We start from the raw sequence: 20703 nt of genomic DNA, 5'->3' as shown, positions 1-20703 counted from the left end.
GCCGCCACACACACACATCCTTCATCTATGATTCATATTGACTAAAATAGCCAGTTGTCTATATATTTGTGGAAAATAAAAAAGAACATATAATGCACGTGATAAGTTTGGTTTCTGAAATTATTTTCTTATAAATGTTCTGTAAGGTGGCGCCATCTTCTTCTTCTACTCTGTTATCATTACGCGAGGCAAGCGTCGGTCTATCGAGTGGTGTCTGCGTATGTGTGTTTTCATTGCATCTTCGTTTGTGGTGGGTGAATTGGTCGCGCGTTCACATTAGAGCGATTTTGTCGCCTCAGGCAGCTGAAGTTGCCGTGTCTGCAACGTCAACACAACCTGAAATCCTCCGAGCGTCGTGGAATGCAGCGAACTCTCCGGGACATGCGAAACTGCTCACTGTAAGCTCGCGCTTCACGTGCGCTGCGCAGAAGAGGTATTCTGTGATCTACAGTGTGGCTATGCTCGGCAGTTCACTGTGATCGGAGCCGCCTAAACTGCCCGTCGAAGCCGCTGCCGCATGCACTGTGCAAGCGTTTGAACTGTTGCAACGGTGTCTACCTTTAAGTTATGCGTCTCCGTTGAAGAAATAGCTGTGCAGTCTCGAAGCCCTTCAAAATGATATCGATTTTACCCTTCACACCCCCGGTTGTTAAGCGGTTGTTAGGCTGGAAGAAAGGTGAAGGAGAAGACAAATGGAGCGAGAAAGCCGTCAAAAGTTTGGTGAAGAAGCTGAAGAAATCTGGAGGAATGGACGAACTTGAGAAGGCGATTTCAACTCAAGATGCTCACACTGCGTGCATCACGATTCCCAGGTTGGTATTACAGCGGACTGTGTTGTTATTATCTGTCATTTAGTGTGTTCTTATACTCTAATTGTTCTTGGCAGCAGTTTTTCAGTTACTTCACGATGCACCTTTGTGTTGGTGACACGACGAATTGCTGGCACCTGCAGTTTTGTCCTTAAATGAGGACGAAAACAACAAAAACACGCGTATTATGCGGAAAGTGATCTTTTGGCACGGTGTACGGAAGGCTTCGTAATGCGAGAACGCAGCACCAAGAGTAGAGATGAAAGACCGCTGCCTTTCTCGAGTCGCCTCTCTCTTATCAGTGGAGGGTTTGATAAAAGCTGTGGTCCGAAGCGCGATCGCTTCGCTTGCGGTGCGAAGGGAACCGCACAGGGGACATGCCGCCAGGACGCCCTAGTCTTGTGGCGCTGCCAGCTATTGCGTTCTGCCATCTCTTAACCGAAGAGATCTAGGGGACTGGCCTTATCTACCCGCGCGACACAGATAGTCGATCTCGACAACCGAAACATGTTTTCACCACTGTTGGTGCGTAACGACTTACTGGGCGCGCAATGTTCAGACACTGCGTTTACAAACTTCGCGACGTCGTAGGGCGCCTGTTCCATTTTCAGTCACTTATTTACTTTCTTTCCACCAGACCGTAATTGCTGGATAATCGTCGCGTGCCTTCGTTCGACCTCATTCTGGCCCGTCGTTAATCGAGGAATTTGGTCGGGTCGGTTCGGCAGTTTCCGCCGCCACCGTGATTGCTGCTATGAACGCATCGCGAACCTCTCCTCCTCGTCTCTGCTTTTGGGCCGAGGGCGAGAGCGCAGCACATGCCGCCTGCGGGCTGCTTTGTGTTGCAGTCAAGCCTAACTCGCGAATGCTTTCTTGAGCGTGCGCCGGACAGTTTGCCCGGGTGTCGTCGCCGTGAAAACGGGCTCGGAAAGATTCGTCGTCGTTGCCGAATTCGGTGCGTGAGTGCATATTCGAGTGTCGCGTCTGGTGACCAAGGCTTCGCGCGACATTTTCGCCTTTGTTGTTGCGGCTGACACGATTGGTGGGCTGCCGAATTTTTCGGCCGAAGCGGCGCGCTGGTCGGTCGCTGGCGTTGGTAGGCCTTTGCGGTAAGCCTTTGCTCTCTCCCACCGGGTTTTCGCTCAGCACAGCGTGCAGACGAGCTGCGCTTGCATGTTCGCTCGCGGTCCACTCAGACCCGGTCGTCGTCGAAGGGTTGAAAAAAAGTGTCGCAAGCTCGCCGGATGGTGTGTCGTGTTTTGAACTTGGTGCAAAGCTAACCGGGAAGCAGCCGTTTTCCTCGTACTACGGATTTGACGCCGGTGGTGTCCCGTGCGACTAAATTTTCGTGCAAATCGAAATCAACAAGTGACTCCCCGAGTGTTAGAGGTAGGCGCGGTGAGCCTCACTAGTCTCCTTGTCAGTCGGCCGCATGCTCAACTACTCGTCTCGCAACGATCAGCGGTACACCCGTGCCTGTGTGCCCTTGCATGTGGTGTTGGGGCGGGCCAAACGGTGCTGAGCCGCTCCGGCGGTCGCACTACCCGCGCGGCGAACTCTCGTTCGGAGGTGCCTCGCCTGCAACCGTGTGGTTCATGCCGGTGGCGACAGCCCGTTTCTCCTGATGATCGGTTGCCGTGGCTTAGCCCGAAAGTCGGGCGAACATGTGCAGGTTCCTACCGCCGATTTGGTGACAGCTGCGCTCGTTGTTTCGCCGTTTTCGAATGTCTGGGCGTCTGAAGCGGCATCGACGTTAGGCCTAACGCGATCGCTCGGCTGCCGAGCCGAGAAAGAAAGGGTGCATTGCTCCCTCCCCCGCTGTCTGCCGAACGTCTCCCGTGGACGTCGGGTCTTGAGCGGGCTTTCCCACGCGTGAAGAGATGGTCGTTTTCGTCTTTTGCCTTCTCTTCTTATTCTTTTCGCGCACTATTTCTGTTTGTAGCGAGCTCTAGAGTTTATTTTTTTTTTTCTTGACGCTTGTCGCTACGGCGATGTGCCCTCACCGCGTATTTGTTCGGCATGCGAGTCTTACAGTCACTTTCATGCTCGAGAAATGCAACATAAACAAATTGAATTTAATAAAGCGCTAGAAAAGTGGCGCGATGGCCGGTAACGTGCGGTGGGGCTGAGCCCTACCGCTGGCGACTGAAGTCGGCGAGGTCATAGCACCGTGGGTCAAAAGCATGCTTGTGTGCACGGTGCATTGTGGTGCTCTTTACCGGTAGAAAGGCGAGGAGCACAAAATAGACATGATTGCACCGAGTTCTACTGACATGCGCCTTGGCATCGTGCCTCGTGTGTCACACGTAGCAACAGCGCGCGTATGTTGAGGCAAAGTAGACACAGCGCGATAATAGCCGCCACATGCAACCTACACACGCAGTAGTCGCTTGTCTTTTTGTTGCCTGTTGTCGGCACTGCCGTGCGGTATTTTGCACAGTGAGCGAGGTCTACACAATGCCAGGTCTGTGTCGGACGTGCCCTTCTATCGTTATCGCGCATGTCTTGAACCGCTAGTGCGCAAACAAGAGAGGATGTCATCGTGGAAAAGAGGGTCGGAAATGCCCACGAGCAGCGGTGATCGTTCTGCACAGTTAGCTTTCTTCTTAGGCTCCAGTCGGCAGCACTTAAGAACCCCGATGTAAACCTATGCAAAAGCGAAAAAAACTTTTTTTGTTCTCTGCAGAAAGTAAACTAAAAAATTTACCTCCTTTTGCTTGTGCATTACTTTGCAGGAGCATAAAATCGCTTGAACCTATTTGTACTTGCATGCAATGTTTTAATTTTAATGTATTTTGAATACCTGGCAAGCTTTTAGAATTGAATTTAAGAACAAGTAAGAGCTGGAGACTGGCTAAAGTCGAACATTGCACATTGCTTAACAGCTGCTGTCACTAGCTGAACAGTTGGAACAGTATTCACATTGTCTAAACTTTGTTGTTCAATGAGCGCAGCATTCTGTTAGAACACATGTGCATTAATTTTTGATGTGACTTGTTTCTTTATGTATTTTGTCTAAGGAAACAGTTACCTCCTAGTAATTCTAGATCTGTCATTATAGTTTTGTCAGGTGGCATATTCTGTGTGCAACAACATTTAATAAATGCAGTCTTAGATAGGTGATTGTCATAGTGTTCAGAATGAATAACTAGGCAACGTGTTGTGTGTTGCCAAAGGACTGCACAAAAAGAGTGAGGCATGGAGCAAGAACATGCGAGCGGGCACTCGCAGCAGAATGTCGTGGGTTCGATTTGTACCCGCTGCAGACACATTTTGATAAGGGTGAAAAGTAAAAGTGCTTATCTGCTGTGTTTTGGTTGTGCTATAATATTCAGATTCTGCCACTGTAGTGTCCATTCCATCATTGCTTGTGGGCTGCCTTGGAACGTTAAAGCTCCGTAATGTAACTTCTGTGACTCATGTGCTGTGACCTGCAGTTTTAAATCAGTACAGCTTTCTGTTTGTATTGCATGCTTTACGCATATGTGTGAAGTTGCAATGACTGCACAGCGACTTAATGGCCAGTGAAAACATATTCTTCTAAGCTCTAGGTTTGCAAATAGTGTTGTGAACGTCGCTGCGAACATGACTGAGGTTTCTTACTACTCAACCAGTTCTGAGAAGCTCTTCATAAACGCTTTGACTCGGCTGTGCAGAATGTTTTGGGTAAGCAAGTGAAGTAATGCACCAGCAAGTAAAACAGGCAAAAGTAAATATCCACTAAAGGTACCCACTAGGCACGATTAATTCCTTCACAGGGTGTTTTCATGAGCCCAAACTAAAAGGTGCGCAATGCCACATTCACAGTTTTTTTCGTCTTTGACATCACTTCAATTTTTAATAAGCTGTTGCAGGGGCAGCTTGCAGTCTTTAGTCATGCTCATTAGCCAAAGCTAGGGAGGCCCGTAATGATTGTAGAGTACCTATTATAAAGTTAACTCAAGTTTCTTAGTCCTTTGTGGAACTGCGGGGAGCACGAAAGACTGAGGACAAAATTTAGCATTACCAACTTGCCGAGCTTTTGGTTCTGTCACAATTCTCAGTTACATTTATGCGTTGTATCTGTGGGAAAACCAAGAGAAACCATGCAATCACTGTTGAAAAAGTACTGAAGGGAACCTTGCTCCAATTTTTGTGCAAGCAGCACAGTCTGTGATCCCAGTTGTCCAACTGTGCTGTGTAGCCTCACGCATTGTCCCACATTTAGACAAAATTTTAGTACACATGCAGCTTGCCCTGGGACTTCACTTTCAATGTTTCTTCAGATATGAAAATTCTCAGATAGTCTTGTATTCTACAGCTAAAGTGTAGTGTACAGAGTTTGGGGCTGTCTTTGAAATGTGTGAATGCCAAAACCAAAACTTTGAGAACTAATTTTATGGAGTGCTTAAAAATTCTTGGATTTTCAGTTTTTGGCTAGTCTGAACAGATCTAGGTGACAAGAAAGTTAATGCAGTGCAGAAGCCAAGCCAATCCATTTCCATAGTGGTATTATGGCAGTTGGCAGCAGTTGTTTCAGGTAGTCTTTACATGGGTTAATAAAATAAGTTTGCTTATTGTAGTAGGCCATGCCTTTTTTTTTTTTAAGCTGTCAAAACTTGACATTGCTTTAGTCCTTGGAAATGCTTTTTCATGGGCTCAAAAGTCCTTTGAGACCCAAGACAGTTAGCTATTGTTGTTTTGCATGTTTTGCCAGCGTGCTCCTCTATGTCTGGATGCTGCCCCCCTTTTTGTCGTGCACAGCTATGAAAAAAAAAGTTGCAAAATACTGACTGGCATTTTACAACTTTTCGTTTGTTATAATATTGTTACCTGTGAATGTAAAGGAGATGCAGTGTCTGAAGGCTTTGTGAGAGCATGCACACGTTTCGTCTTTTTTAAAAGCTCAATGATGCTAAATTTTTCAATTGCAATGTTGCATGTGTTGTGTGTGTTGCCTTGTGAGGTTGTTATGCACAGGGTGAGAAACCTTTTGGAGGAGAAGCTTTAATTTCTGTGTTAGTGGGCATTCTTGTAACATTGGATAAAAGAGTGCTTGGAGCAAAGGCATGGAGTTGGGGAAGGCTTATGTGTCATCAGGTGACTGTGAAATGCGAGTGGGCACTTGGTTATGCGGCAGCAGTAATGGCTTGGCAGTTTTAACTGATTCAGTCCCCTAGTGGCACCATGCCCTGAGTGGGCATTACGTTCCTGTATACTGTGCCATTCCTTCGTGCTGCTGCCAGCATCACAATTTTATTTGCCTGTCAAACTTGCATCTTTTTCAAAAGTGACTGGCTGATAATAGGGTCTATAGTGATGATTGGTTCAATTTGGAACCTGTACAGGGAAACATTAACAAACAGCAGTAGGGATTGAAGAACAAATGCTGGGAGCTAATCTATATTAAAACAAAGAAGTGGACTTGGATGGCCCATGTAATGCAGAGGATAGTTACAGGGTGTGCCAAGGGAAGGACAGTGCAGTTCAGGGTGGATAAGTTGGCAGGGATGAAATTGGAAAAATTTGTGTAGCTGGCAAAAGATGGAGATGTAACTGGAGACAAATAAGAGCTGATGGGCAGATCGGATACTCGAAGTAATTGTTCAGAGGGACACTCGGCCCTGCAGGATGGAAAGGTAGAAAAGACGAGGTCACTGGGAGAGGCCTTCATTCTGCTGCGGTCTTAAAGGCTGGTGGTACCAGTAGTATTGATGACAGGGGGCCTACAGTGGCCCTGACAGACGCAGTAATTGGGAGAGGTGAGCAAGTGCCTCCTCCTGAACGTTTCTTGCCGTGTGGCCTGTTTGTGGTCTGTGCACTGTCGTTGCTGCTGTCCTTGTTGTGCGCCACTGATGTCCTAAGGGTGATCAGTGGGGGGGTGGCCGTGGGCAGGTCGCTGGACGGCCGGCTGCAGGTGTCTCATCGCAAGGGGCTGCCGCACGTCATCTACTGCCGCCTGTGGCGCTGGCCCGACCTGCAGAGCCACCACGAGCTGCGCGCCACCGACCACTGTCAGTATGCCTTCCACCTCAAGAAGGACGAAGTCTGCGTCAACCCATACCACTACCAGCGAGTAGAGACACCCGGTGGGTGACCCTTTCTGACCCTCTCCTGATAGCACTTGCGAGTAAATGCGTAAGTCAATGGCTGACATGTGCATCATTTAATGAACAGTGAGTTCATGTGTGAAATAAGTCCAGAGTAGCACAGATTGATACAAGGCTTTGTAGTTTGACGTTTGTGTGTCAATAAAAAACAATCAATTAACCAAATCAGGAAATGAAAGTTGACATAGTAAAACTTGGCAACATATTGTTGTCAGAATCTTTGGTTGCATTCCCTGTGTAGAGGCAAGCCAGATGGAAACCTGAACACGAAAGAAAACAGGCTAGGCAGCACACCCCACTTTTACACATTTGTCTGTGTTTGCGAAAGCGGTGAGATGTGTAGAGATGCTGAGTGCATGTTTGGTGGCCGGTTAGGCCAGGCTATTGCACGCCAATTTCAAGTAATCAGACGCAAGAGGTGTTACATTTTTTCTTACTGTTAGCATTTTATTCCAGCCTGCCGGTACCATCACAGCTAACTTAGTGAAAAGCATTGCATACGAAGATTTAAGACAAAGTCTGACAAAAGCCTTTTACTCTGCTCTTTGCACGTCAATTATCTTAGTAAAATTCAAACTCATATTGACTTACACTTGTACTTGACACATGCATCTTTCATATAACTTAGTTGAGAATTTTGCATGTTGCTTTATTAACCTGGACTTCACCATTTTTTTGTGCATCCGATTTTCATTTCTGTTACTGTTCTGTTTTGAAATTTCTCTTGTGGACTGTGTTGGGGGCTCTGTCATGTTTCTATCTTGTAGCCTGACTTGCAACACTGTGAAATCAGTCTTTTTTTCTTTCCTTTCTTGAGTACAATTCCTTTCTAGTACTTTCTAGTAATTTTCTTTCTAGTACAATTAAGTGTACTACAGTGAACGTGAACAGGATACCAACTATATCACATTAGTACATCGTTTGATGCCAGGTTACAAGAAAGAAGTCATATAAGGCTGTCAAATAAGTAGCACCTTGTTGCCATTGCTAACTGTAGAAGCTGTTTGCCCACGCGACGACAACTCCATAGGCATCAGAAAAGGACGGACGTGCCGTTAGCGTGGTCCGAAAACCATTGAGCACCATGAACTTTGCCTTCCGCTCCTTGCCTTGCTTTCCCAAAGCACTGCAAGTTCGGAGAGCTAGTTGCCCTGGTTCTTGGATTCTTGCGCCTAACTTGTCGTAGGTCTATGCGAAGAATTTGCCACCAGAATCCAGGATCTCGAGAACCTCCACTTTGGTGAACAAGATTTCGCTGCGACTGCTTACGTTGACTGTCTGCAAGTGCATCCGAGGAAGATCTGAACAATCTCATGGCCTGCGGTCAAAAACCATTCTCTACGCTCGAATGTTGGGCAAGGCCACCACCATTCTCATAACTTTCTCCGATCGGACAGTGCCTTTCTATATCATGTACGCCAGCAGAAAATTGCGCTGTGTCCGCTACTGCCACACCACAAAAGTATGTGGCATATGCCTATAAGTTGGCCACCAAACCGATGTGTGCCCCACCCCGGACACTCAAATCTGCCCTGCGTGCGGTGTCGCAAATGTGCTACTGGGACACGCGTGCACACCAAAGTGCGTGCTATGTGAAGGCCTGCATCCTACAGCTTATAAGGACTGTCGCAAGCAGCTCCAACCCGGCCTACCTTCATCACACCGTTCGAGCACGCGGGACCTTTGTGGCAGCGTAGCTATTCCTGCTTGGCTACACGATGACTCGCATCAGGACAGTGTCCACAGACGTGCTCTCAATCGCGAACCAGGTCCTAACCACTCCTGTAGCCTGGCTCGGCACCCCAAACATCACTGTGTGTTGATAACGGGTGAGGTCAACGCTGCCCACCTAGCATGGGGCTACACTAAAACCACATCCAAAGGGCAAATCCTACACAACGCCATCCAACAACACCCGCAGCATCCCACACAAATCTCCTATAGCATGAATAGGCACACCTGCCTGGACCTCACGCTCACCCACCGGATCTGGCATGCTGAATGGTCAAACACGGAAGCGACACATGGCAGTGACCATTGCCTCCTGGTAACCAAAATCCATATTGACACCATTCCTTGCCAGCGAATCAGCCACACCAAGCACCAAGGGATGCCATTCGCAGTGAAACAGTGCAGCTCCCAACACACAATTGACAATCTGGAATCATGAGTGAACCACCTCCAGGCTGCAGTCGAAAGGCAGCCAAAGACTCTCGTGCTCACAATAGAGAACCCTGCAGTCGCCACACACTTACTTTATCTCTGGGAGGCACGCCATAGCCTTGTCAAGCGATGGAGAGGTGCCAAAAACACATCTGACAGCTTAAACTTAAGATCACCAACATTACCGAGGCAGTGGAGAAATACGCCATCCAGCTAATGAGGCAGAATTGGCAGCATTTCTGCAACATATTGCAAGGAACTGTCAATACCCCCAAGACATGGGGCATCCTACGCCATCTACTAGATCCTTCCAAGAACAAGAATACCAACCACACCACAGAAAGGATTCTCCATGCACACCCAGGCACTGACATGAATGTTCTCCATGAACTGCAAAACAAACACATTGCCCCCCCCCCCCCCCCACACACACACACTATCCCTGCAGCACCTCCACAACATTACACGGGAGCCCCCAATGAGGACTTGGACCTTCCCATCAACCTACCTTAGCTAAGGCAAGCTCTCAATCACCTCGCCCGCAACATCACACGGGGAGAGACAAGCTCACAAGCAAGCTGCTTCATAACCTGGATGATGATTCTTTGGAGGCTCCGGTCACTCTCTTCGACCATTACTGGCAATCTGGCACTTTACCTCAGGAATGAAAGCATGGAGACATCACTCTCATTCTCAAACCAGGCAGGACTCTGTGTCTGAGTAATCTCCGCCCCATCTCCTTGACATCCTGTCTGGGCAAGCTTTTTCAGCACATAGTCTTCAATCGACCACAGCCTTATCTGGAAACCCACCTTCTCTTGCTAGACTATGTTTGGCTTCCACCCAAATCTATTGACAAAGAATGTTCAACTAAAAAAGCAGGTATTGGAGTGCATCACCCCCACCAGCACAAGTGCCATCCTTGCCATAGAATCAAAGGAGCCTTTGATAACATCTCTCGTCAGGCCATTCTCACCAATTTCAGTGCTACCAAGTGTGGAAAGCGTATGTATAATTACATCCGTGCTTTTTACACCGACTGGACTGCCACCATTGGACCAGATTGTCTGCGCTCTCAACCTGTCCGAACACCCTACAAAGGAATGCTGCAGGGAGCTGTGCTGTTACCACGCTCTTTAACATTACCATCATGGGACTCCTGCGTCAACTCAACTCCATACCGGGCATACATCACACTATGCAGACGGCGCCACAATCTGGACAACTCGGCGATCGGTGGTCTGCCAACAAGATGCGCTCCAGCATGCAGTTGACGTCGTTCATGAATATGCCCAGCAAGGCAATCTCCAGTGCTCGCCAGACAAGTCGCAACTTCTAGTCCTCTGCTGCAAGACGCAGTCCGGTGACCTCGCAAACCCCTCCCAAATCAACCTCATACTTGCAGGACACCCCATCCCCAAGGTTAGACAAATTCACATCTTGGTACTCCACCTCTAGGGGAACGACAGAGGCACTCTCACCCTCCACCTTACCACCATAACATCCCAAGTCCTGAGGATGGTTGGCAGGATCACTTCCTGGAGCCATAGCCTCAAGGAGGAAGATGTACTTTGCTTCATTCAAGCCCTCACCATTTGCTGTGTGGCCTGTGCGGCGCCCTCCCTACCCCTTACCCCGGTGGAGATAAACAAGGTCAGCGTGCTTCCCAGAAAGGCGTGCAAGCAAGCCTTGGGTCTCTCCCCTGGAACTGCCACCCTCCAGTTAGAATCTATTGGCATCCATAATACTGTTAAGGAAATCGTTGAGGCCCACCTGACAAGCCAACGTGAACGCCTTGCCCTCGTGTCACCAAGTTGCATAGTCCTTAGCTGCCTAGGATACCCCACCACCACATCTACTCACACAGTTACTGTATTTACACGATTGTAAGTCTACCACTTTTTTTTAAATTTGAAAATCTGAAGTTGGGGGGGGGGGGGGGGTCGACTTACAATCGAAACCAACACATGGCACCGCCAAAAAAAGCTAGACCAATGGGAGATATAACGTAGCTACAATTTTATGTTTGCTCTATGGCCGTACCCATAGCGTTTCACTATCCCGCGTGTTTGTTCGCTTTACGGAAGGGCTTTTCAACATTTTTGAGAGTTTTACAGTGCACGCAACAATCAGAGGGGGGGGGGGGCTGTCGATAGTTGATGGAAGCGCCGCTGTTCCATTCGTGGCGGCACCCTCAGAACGGCCATAGAGAAAGAATGGAACGGCGGCGCTTGTGGGGAGTATCTGTAGTTCATGGAAGAGCAGATACCGGTCGCAGGTTTCTCTTTGCCTGTTGCGCTTGGCTTTCTCTATAGTTTGACGAAAGGCATTGGTTTGACACGTTCCACTTGAATGCCGGCTACGTGCTACTTCTATGCTTCCTCAATCGTCATGAATGCTCCAGTCCAGGCCCACTAATCATTCAGCACTCGTACAGAGCAGCGTTCAAGAGGGCTGCCATCCTTTACGTCGAAGAAACAAATCGCTGTGCAGCGGGTCGCAAGTTAGATGTTTCTGAACGGTTGGTGCGAGAGTGGTGACTGCAGCGAAGTGAAATTTTCACCTGTGACGGCACGTGAGGAATTTCCCACGTTCCGAAGTCTGGACGCCTTCCGGAGCTGTAGGCTAAGCTTGCGGCATACATCGCTGAATGCGTGATCGGTCCCTGCCAATGAAGTGCGACATGGTCATGAAACAAGCTCGGATCTTCGCTTTTTAAGGACCTGCTCCGCCGTGAGTACAACGAGTGGCTGGCGGCAGAAAACCGCGAAATTACGCCAACCGGACCTGCCAAAAGAGCCTTCCTGACAGTTGCGTGTGGTTGGGTGCATATGGCGTGGGCTGCTGTTCCACAAGATGTTGTGGTGCGGTCGTTTGCCAAATGTGAAATTTCGCTGGACGACGATGCGCTGTGCGACCGTAGCAACGATGACGATGGCAGCACTAGTGAAGACGAGTAGCCCAGTGACCATGTCAGCTACTACTAAATTTTCTTTATCGAATGTGCCCTCGGGTATGCTGTTTCTTTTGTTTTTTTTCCTCGCAAGCGATATGGGGGGGTCAACTTACATTCGAGTCGACTTACAATCACGTAAATACGGTAGTAGCCAGCTTATTTTGGCAATATGAAACTGCATTTGAGTCGTTCCGAAATATGCACCCAGACCATCACACTCACCGTCGCTAGGCTAGAGCCCGAGGTCTTCAGAAGCGTTGTTGAGATATACTGTCAGGTACCCTGTACACCAACACTGCCACCAATGCACACCGCCGCACTCACATGGCCAGCGTGGTTGACGCCAACTTGCATGAAGTGGTGTCGGCCTCGTTCACCTACAAAAGCACCACAGAAGCAGAGGAAGCGGCCGTCGCCCTGGTCATCATATCCCACCCTGCACATCAGTACATCAGTCATCGCGGACTCTCAAGCTGCCTGTTGCAACCTTTCGAAAGGACATATCTCTGTTGCAGCCCACCGTATCCTTGACGCTTCCCCATCTTTTCCCCTTGAGGTACTATTTGTATGGAACCCTGGTCATAAAGGTCTTTGCGGAAACCAGCAAGCTCACGCTGTCGCTCGAGCATATGCCACCTGAGCCCCGCAACATGAAGACCATGACTTAAAGATGTACCCTGTACCTCCTCAGTACACCACCATCCTCCAACGCTATCGCCTCTCCTGTCGCATCTATCCCCCCCTCCACACAAATCCCTCCCCTGCGTCGACGCTGTCGCCTGGCACCAGCTTCAGACAGATTTTCCCACTCAGCTTATCACTCAGCTCGGCTTATTATCACACTATACACACCACCCTCTGTACCTATAAATGCCCCCACTCTGAGGCGTACACGTCACTGTACCATACTACCTGGGCATGTCCCGACACACCGACACTCCCCCCATTTTCAACCCCACACCCGAACAGCGGAAGGCCGTACTGTACAGTTCGGACCTGTGCGACCAGCAACAGCTGGTGTGGTGAGCCTGGCAGTGGCTGAAGCTGCCGGAGTCCTGGAATGAGGCCCACCCCCTACTGGGATGCAGGCTACAAGATGGAAGACACAAGAAAGCCTGTATTCTTTTTTTCATTTTGCTTGAATAAATGTTTTTTCCTCCTCCGCCCACCAGACTTTGAGCTGGTTGTAAGGTTATCATAGCAACAAGGTAATTGTAGGGATAGGTCATAGTAAGAAGTCGTAAAAAATCATTGCAAGAGCAAAGCAACACAACAGCGGCTGCTGTTACAGGCGGCACCTAGGTTCTGCTTTAATGGCCTTATATAATTTTTGATATATCTTGACATAGTTCAGGGTTTGTAATGTGGATGATGCTGACTGAATTTTAGCTGGTGTTGGCACATCAGTGAGTTTTTCCTTTAAAGGGGCCATGGAACACTTTTTTCGTAGACCCAAGAAACATGTTCAGCTGAGCGTACTGTATTTCAATGGGAAAAATTCCTGAATTAATTTTTGAAGACCTAACATGGAACAGAAAGATCAGTAGGGCAAACCACCCCCGTTCCCTTCTGTTCTCAGTGGGGTTGGTCCATAGAGCCACATATTCTTTGCTTTTTATGTTTCTTTTATTTTGTGGTTTCAAATTTCAAATTCAAAAATCAATTTATTCAAACGACTAATAAGAAATACATGTGAACCATCTGGGCCCTTAGCCTTCTCGGCTAGACTTGGGCCCATGCAGGAAGTGCGAAAAAATCATTATAGCGAGACAACTCAGTATTTTACACAGGATTCATGTAACAGCAGTTATACAGCAGTTATACACAAAGGCAGGCGAAATGCTCAAGAAATTATACAATAGTTCGGAGGACAACATAAAAAATGAATAAATAAATAAAAAAAGATGAAATGAAGAATGCATCAAAATAAAAACACAGACTTATAGTGGAGTCGAATATTGCTGGCTTCGGAAAAATTTTTTTATACACACCATAGTGTTTTTACACCATAGATCAGCAGCACATAAGCTCCACCTTAAATGTGATTGTTCACCTAAATCTGCCTGCATTTGGAAAGTTAGTGCAAACCTTAAAATTAAATTAAATTGTGGGGTTTTACGTGCCAAAACCACTTTCTGATTATGAGGCATGCCGTAGTGAAGGACTTTGGAAATTTCGACCAGCTGGGGTTCTTTAACGTGCACCTAAATCTAAGTACACGGGTGTTTTCGCATTTCGCCCCCATCGAAATGCGGCCGCCGTGCTTATGATAACCTCTTCAGATAGGCCACTGCCAAATCTACCCAAGAGCGATGGACAAGAGGCACAAGAAGACTTAAATGAGTGCTGCTTTCCGTGTCCTAGTTACGGTACTCATGACAGATCTGGCTAGGTGTGCATGCATGTGCGTTTGTATGCGTGGGTAGTTTGTGGTCGAAAGATAACCCATCGTGCTGCCACCTGATGTCAGTTGGCAACCAGCTGGCTGCCAGTATAAAAAAAATAACATGGAGTAGCACTCTTCAAAAAGGGGGGCAAGCTGTCCTTGTGTGCTTTTTGTTAGCTTCATGTATAGCTACTGAACATGACTGAAATTACTGGAAAGCTTTGCGCTGTGTGTGTGGAATTTATCTGCTTGCTAAGCTGAAAGGGTAGTAAAGCCCCTGGAAGGAATTGCGAGGCAAAGGATGTAGTGTTACAGCGCCACTAGTTCACTGTGCTCAGGTTAGAAGTACATGTTAGTAACTGCTTTTCCTTGAATAAAGTCATTATTTTCTCCCTTGTATTTCAGCATTGCCACCTATCCTTGTGCCGAGGCAGACGGGTGACTTACCTACAGAGCTGCCCAGCTTGGATGATTATGCCAACTCGGTGCCTGACAACACTGATTTTCCGTCGAGCCTAGACGTCCAGGCTTTTCCTCTCACAGGTACTGGGTTGCCTCTGAAGTATGGCTTTGACCACCTCTTTATGGTTGCCAACTTTACTGTGCACAAAGACGGGAAGAAAAGTAGAGATTCCTATATACTAGAACGTTGATTGATACTTTAAAAAGCAGTGTGTAAAAGATGGGTTGGCTTTGATTCAAGGATGCAGTTAGACTCTGATCACCACAGGAAACTCAATACTATGAGGTGGAAAAATGTGTTGCCGATTTTATTAGGACACAGAAGCGGCTATGTCCAATCGTACAGGCGAAGGCGAGGGAGGACGCAAATGTTTGAGGCATTGCTCAAGACAAGTTCAGATGCCTGTGTATACTTCAACATGCCTACTTCACTTAGTAAAGTAGTGAACTGGATTGCGGTGGCATATGGTGAAATTAAAAACTGTGATAATGTAAGCATTCTGTAAGTGCAGCATCTGGAATGCGCTAAACAGAAGAGAGGACATTGCACTGTGGCTAGAAATTAGTGACAAAGAAGCCAGTGGTGTCGCTGAAGAAACCGACAAGTCCTCTACCACACAGCCCTCCTCTGAAGCAGTCACCCGGTGATAGAAATGTACGACGCAGTTTGGCGGTGCGGTCTCGCAGTTGTCATGGACGCACCGAAGAGAAAAAAAAGCGAAAAGTAATTGCACGTGCAACGTGCCGCAGTGCTCAAACCGTGCCGCTAGTCAAACAGCTACGCTAAATTTCAATTTATTTGCTCCGCCGTACGCTGCTCGAGGCTCTAGACGAGCGTGATCACCCCTGTACGTTACGAGTTCTGTAAATTGTGGTATTTTACAGCCCCTTTCTTTAGCTTACATTTGGAGATGCACTAAAGTTTGTTTCTTACTGCACAGCATTAATTTGTTGAAAACAGGAACGCTCCATCGTAGTCTGGGACAGCAGCGCAGACGATGTGCAGGTGACGGCAAACCAGGGGTGACTCCACTCGACGCACTCGGCAAACACTAAAGTAGTGCAAGGGAGAGGAATTCTGCATGCACATCACCCACGTGGTACGATGTCCAACTCGGCTAGCAAAAAATTGGGTGCTACTCAGATGCTAAGTTCATGTGAACGAAGCTCGCTTCCTTGAGTCGAACGAGTAATTTCAATTCGTGCGAGGCTAACTAGAATAAGGGAAGCAAAGTCCACCAGGTTGTGTCTCTCCACGTGCGACAGGCAGCTTCGTAAAGCCTTAGGCCTAAAGCGTCACTACCCTGACAACAACCGGCATAAAAAAAAACAAAAACACCCAAATTGGGCGTAAAACATGCAGCCGCGAGGAGATGTCAGCTCTGTTAGGTGGTCCTACTCCACTTGGTGCACACAGCATCTGAGTTGACGGCACCCACCGTCCCAGACGGTGTCGGAGTGCCCGGTGCCAGGCCGCAATGCCAGTCAGCCTGTAGCAGTACACGTGGCCCACGGCCACCCGGCTCCCAGAGCCGTGACTTCATCAGAGTCAAAGAGATAGAAGGAGCTATTTACATAAGAAATTTGGACCACCCACGAGGCTTCTGTACTCACTCGCTTCAGGCTTGCCAATGCTCCGCGGGCACTAAGCCTCTCTCTCCCAGGATGTAAACCACGTCGCTCTCGTACTAACGGATGTCATAAAGAAAAAAATCATTTGCGAAAAGGCTTAGCATGTTGAAAAGTGCAAACACGCTACAGCCACCGTCGCCTCACTCAAGAAAGCATCTCGCTGACGTTAGCGATCAAAATCCATGCTAGCCCTATGCTTCGGTTCAAACAAAGGTCTCAAACCAAGCCAAACTGTTAAAGCTATCGTCCGATGCCTCAAGAGGTCCACTTTGGGCAGCCAGATGTGGGGGTTCCACTCTGTGCAGCTAGTGCTGAAGGCGAGCTCCGGGTCTAGCTCCATGCATTCGCTCCGTTGTACTCCCCAACCCGTAGCGCGGGAATTGCGGCTACGTCGGGTTCGAACGAATAGGGCAACCAGCGGCATCAACTGTAGCAACGTTCATTGCTACCAGCAATAAAGAACACCGGCAGAGGGACGTCCTCTCTGTAATAAGTAATAATAGGCTGGCCTTGTTGCCCAGGATAGTCAGATAAACGATGTCACTCATGGGTTGCGGCAGGTACTCCAGTCCGGCAGGTTATTGGTCCGGCGTCACAGAGAGAAGGTCTCCCGTGGTGGCGCGCTTTTATGACTTTTTTGCCTTTTCGAAAGGGAGGTCCTCCTTGCCTGCCAGATACGCCTCCTTTTCCCATGAGCTGTTTGGGGGAGAGGGGTATGCGTGTCACGAGAGCGACGGAGAATGGGAGGGCGCGTAGTGCCTCTCTCCTTTGTCTACGCCAGCTCGACGTGTCTGCCACATTCGAACGGGACGACGCGAGTATGCGGGAGGAAATGGGAGCGGGTGCTCCCCACAGCGGTCTTCATGACTTTCAGAGATGGTTTCACTTTTACAAGATTTTGTGAAAGTGTTAAAGTATATGACTGACAGCATGCTTTTGGCACTGTGAGAAGGCAGCGAGCTTGGTGTAGCGCCAGAAACACTAAGCCATGAAAGTGAAACTACATCTCAGAAAGCGGTCGCCAGAGAATGCTGCACCGACACAGTCTCGGAGGTCATGAGTGATCAATTCCACGATTGAAACAGCTGGTATATTTGACATTTTTCATTTTTCTGATACTTTTATACATTACGCATCCGTGTCTGAGTAGTGCTAAACTGCTACTTCTTTTAGAGTAGCTCTTAGGCACCCATTCCTTAGGTGCCCGTCCTGCCTTGTAACCGAGCGAATGAGCACAGCGAAAGATAAGAGTGAATACGGAGTGCAGCGGGGAATGAAAAAAGTGGTGAGAGCCCGAGGAGGAAAACGGCAGAGGAGGGCATGGCGAAAGTGTGACGAGAAAAGCGTAGTGTCGTGCACGAGAGGCTTTGCGGCGACTATAGCTATGAGATGGTGCCAGATAAGCGCGTGTCTGTATGGAATTGCATGAGTGGAGCTTGTCTGCAGCGGCTGCTGTGAATCGCGCCCACGCACTTTCTCCTGCATTCTCCCAATTAGCGAGGCATTCACAGCCACACTTCGCTCTGTTTCCAACGTTTCACACAAGACAGATTGTCTGCACGAGCCAGTACCGTACTTGATTCTAATGCACCCTCATTTGTAACCTGCACCCCTTTGCCGCGACCTAAAAGAAGAAAAGTCCTTTACAGTACCGCGCACCTCATTATTTCATACAGAAATATAACTTTCTCTTGTTTGGAAAAACAAATATTTGCTGCCAATACACTCAAGTTGCAATAAATAAAAAAAGTCGCAGTTTCACCTGAAAGGCGGAGCATCGATTACGATAGCAAATTAGTAGACAGCTATACGAAAAAAACAAAAAAATAGAGGTTTTATCAGCTGTATAAACTTTTAAACATCCACTTCCTAACTAAATTACCAAGCATGGTGTCATGCACAAGCAAGCATGAACACGTCTCACGCAATGACTGCGGAAACTCTTTCAGAGCGCTGGAGGGGGGAAGTGCGGTAGCAGGAGCGAGTGAATTGACTTTTGTGCGGATTCTCGTTTCAGCGCGCACTAAGTGACGAGAACGCAACGCAGTGCACCTAGATGCGTAGACTCTTGTCCCCATCATAGATTGCTTTCAAGATACTGTATTTACTCGCATAATGATTGCACTCGCATAATGATCGCACCCCTGAATTTTGTCATCAAAATTAGATTTTTTTTCTTTCCCATGTAATGATCGCATCCCGAACTTTGCCGCAGCTATATGTCGTGTGCCAAGTCTAGCTAATGCTACGTGGACGACTCTTTAAGACACCAAGCGGTCTGTAAGCACCAAACATTCTTAAGTACATGCCGATTTCATTCCTTTCATCACTTTCCGCACTTCCACGAAAAAAAAAAAAAAAGAAACCTACAACCAAACTTGCCTTTATTATGTGCAGGCTTTATAATGGTTGTGTTCAACAACTATACAACAACTAAAAAGGTGCCTTTCAATTCTTCTCGTCTGCACTCGTGGGCACGCAACAAATCGTGAGCGGCCGTTTACACTGATACGTCAGAAGTGTACTCTATTCGTTCGCCGACGCTTGTAACACAGCTAAGATATTCGCCCACCCTTCACGGAAACGTGCCATATTAGGATAGTAGTGAACACAAATGCCGCAGTTTCCGCAGCATGCCTGCCATGTGTTTCTATGTCACTGGCAGCTAAGCACGCCCATCTGTTTCTGTCCCCTCAAAGTGGAGACGGCTACGTTATTGCCGCAAACTTGCCGATATTAACGATATTATTCATTACTGATATGGAAGAAACTGTTTCAGTGCACATAATGTACTCACGAGAAGAAAAAAAAATCGCGTTCGGCACGTTCGGCTTGCTCCGCCAGCCGCCATTTTTGTTTTGGTGTCCCACACTGTTATAGCGGCAGCTACCTGTTTGTTGACCTGTTGTCATCCCGCAGCAAACATGCGATGAAAAAAAAATTTGCCTTTTCGCGGGGATTAAACCCACGTAATGAGCGCACCCCTGAATTTGCGTCAGTTTTTTTAACAAACAAGTGCGATCATTATGCGAGTAAATACGGTAGGGGCCGCGTAGCCGCACCGTATGTAGCAGCCGCTAGAGTAAAAAGCTTCTCCTGTTTGCGCCAGTCCCACACGCTAGTTTCAGGAACTCCGAAAGCCCGTGCTGGTGGCCCGATTTTCGTCCGTCTCCGCACACGTGATCACTTTCCTTTTAATTGCAGCATCATGATGAACTAGGCATGCCTTTGCTGTTGGCACTTTCATGCTGATAGAGCAAAGGCAGAAAACGGAAAGACCGGGAAGACGGACGGTGCATTAGCCTAAGCACCCGTACTACAGCACATGGAGAATGCTACGGCAGCTAGGCTCAAATCGTGTGTGAGGCGGCCGTTTTGAAATGCCGATGGCGCTATGGTAACGCAGATTTAGGGTCGTACTCGTTGCTAACGTGCGAGCTATTTTTGAACCCATTCTACCTGAAAAAAAAGTGCATGTTAGATTCGACTAAATACGGTACGTCGCGAAATGAAAACATGTATGTGCTCAAATTTCGCATTGCGGAGTATCGTAATCGTCAGTGAATTTTCAAAGAAAGCTACTAGTAAACGGGGGGAGAAAAATCATCAAAGGTCGTCGGTTAACGATGACAACTTTACAAAATGTGTTTTCCTTAAACTTCTGACAATGCTTTAGGCCATCCAAGTATGGTATAGCAAGTGTCTTTATTTTCACTGCAAACAGAAGTAAATGGAAAGTAGCTCCTGCATTTTCTGGACTTTTGAACTTTCTTGAAAAAATCTCAAACCTATGTTTTTCGAACTTGCTCATATTTGGGACTCTATTCCTACTTTTCTGTACATCCCAGCTTGTTGCAGTTTACAGCAAAGGTGGATAACAAACCTGTGCATTTTTAATCAACTAATTTTTAAAGTAATAAATGTTTTTACTCATAACATAAAAATGACAAGAATTGTACTTTATTGAAGAACGTTTATAAAATCCCCCCCCCCCCCCTTTTCAGTCTTATTGAAGGTCACCCAAATCATCCTCTGGGGACAGCGGAATAATGTTCCTATAAAAATGACGATGATACAAATATTCGAATATTGTGTTTAGACAGAGTGGTCTGGTAGTGCAGAAATGAGCATTTCTTGCCAAAATGTTATACAAGGACATGTGTCCTTCTCTTCTGAGCCTTGCTTTACGGTCAGAATGGGGTATTT

At 47.6% G+C, this 20703-nt stretch overlaps 1 protein-coding gene across 4 annotated transcripts in view; it reads left to right on the top strand.

The window, feature by feature from the left end:
• Positions 1–175: 175 nt before the first annotated feature.
• The window catches only part of LOC142583019 (mothers against decapentaplegic homolog 3-like), an 82713-nt gene continuing 62185 nt past the window's right edge, over positions 176–20703 (top strand). Inside the window, exons 1-3 of one of the 4 annotated variants that reach the window (XM_075693248.1) lie at positions 176–812; positions 6684–6877; positions 14809–14946. In XM_075693248.1, the coding sequence (XP_075549363.1) occupies positions 616–812; positions 6684–6877; positions 14809–14946 (529 nt within the window). In that variant the 5' untranslated portion in view covers positions 176–615. Of the gene's footprint in view, positions 813–1540; positions 1765–6662; positions 6878–14808; positions 14947–20703 lie in introns of those variants that run through there. The other 3 variants (XM_075693247.1, XM_075693249.1, XM_075693251.1) reach the window with 3 other exon arrangements.

This window comes from Dermacentor variabilis, chromosome 5 (assembly GCF_050947875.1).
Source record: "Dermacentor variabilis isolate Ectoservices chromosome 5, ASM5094787v1, whole genome shotgun sequence".
In the NCBI taxonomy this organism is placed as follows: Eukaryota; Metazoa; Arthropoda; class Arachnida; order Ixodida; family Ixodidae; genus Dermacentor; species Dermacentor variabilis.
Note: the sequence above shows the minus strand (reverse complement) of the source record. Positions and strands in the feature narration are given on the sequence as shown.